The sequence below is a fragment of the Haliaeetus leucocephalus genome, unplaced genomic scaffold, assembly GCF_000737465.1.
Source record: "Haliaeetus leucocephalus isolate CR32 unplaced genomic scaffold, Haliaeetus_leucocephalus-4.0 Scaffold0, whole genome shotgun sequence".
Lineage (NCBI taxonomy): Eukaryota > Metazoa > Chordata > Aves > Accipitriformes > Accipitridae > Haliaeetus > Haliaeetus leucocephalus.
The window spans coordinates 19187849-19188189 of NW_010972436.1; the positions used below are offsets into that span (position 1 = coordinate 19187849).

General features: G+C 74.8%; 1 protein-coding gene across 1 annotated transcript in view; it reads left to right on the forward strand.

Annotated features, from left to right (window-relative positions):
• Window positions 1-6: 6 nt before the first annotated feature.
• Window positions 7-341, forward strand: part of VIPR2 (vasoactive intestinal peptide receptor 2) — a 58720-nt gene continuing 58385 nt past the window's right edge. The window contains exon 1 of the mRNA XM_010585714.1: window positions 7-116. Within this exon, the coding sequence (XP_010584016.1) occupies window positions 66-116 (51 nt within the window). The 5' untranslated portion in view covers window positions 7-65. The remainder of the gene's footprint in view (window positions 117-341) is intronic.

Below are 341 nucleotides of genomic sequence, written 5' to 3' on the forward strand. Positions count from 1 at the left end.
CTTCGAACGGGGCCCGCGGAGCGGCGCGGGGCGGCAGTGCCCGCCGGCCCCGGCACTTGGCCGGCATGAGGAACCTGCCGATCCTCCTCCTCTCGCTCTGCTGGAGCCTGGGGCCGGTAAGTCACCCCGCGCTCACCCCCGGCCCCGGCCGCGCCGCCGGGAGAAGGGTAAAACTCGCCCCCTACGGCTCTGCCCGCCGCCCCCGTCCCTGAGGTGCCCGTGCGGACCCCCCCGGGCTGGCGGTTACCTCATAGCTTTTCCCCCGTTCTCGGGAGCGGGGGGCGCCCAGCCGCGGCTGCAGCAGGTACGGAGAACTTCGGCGCCTCCCCACTCACTTCGGG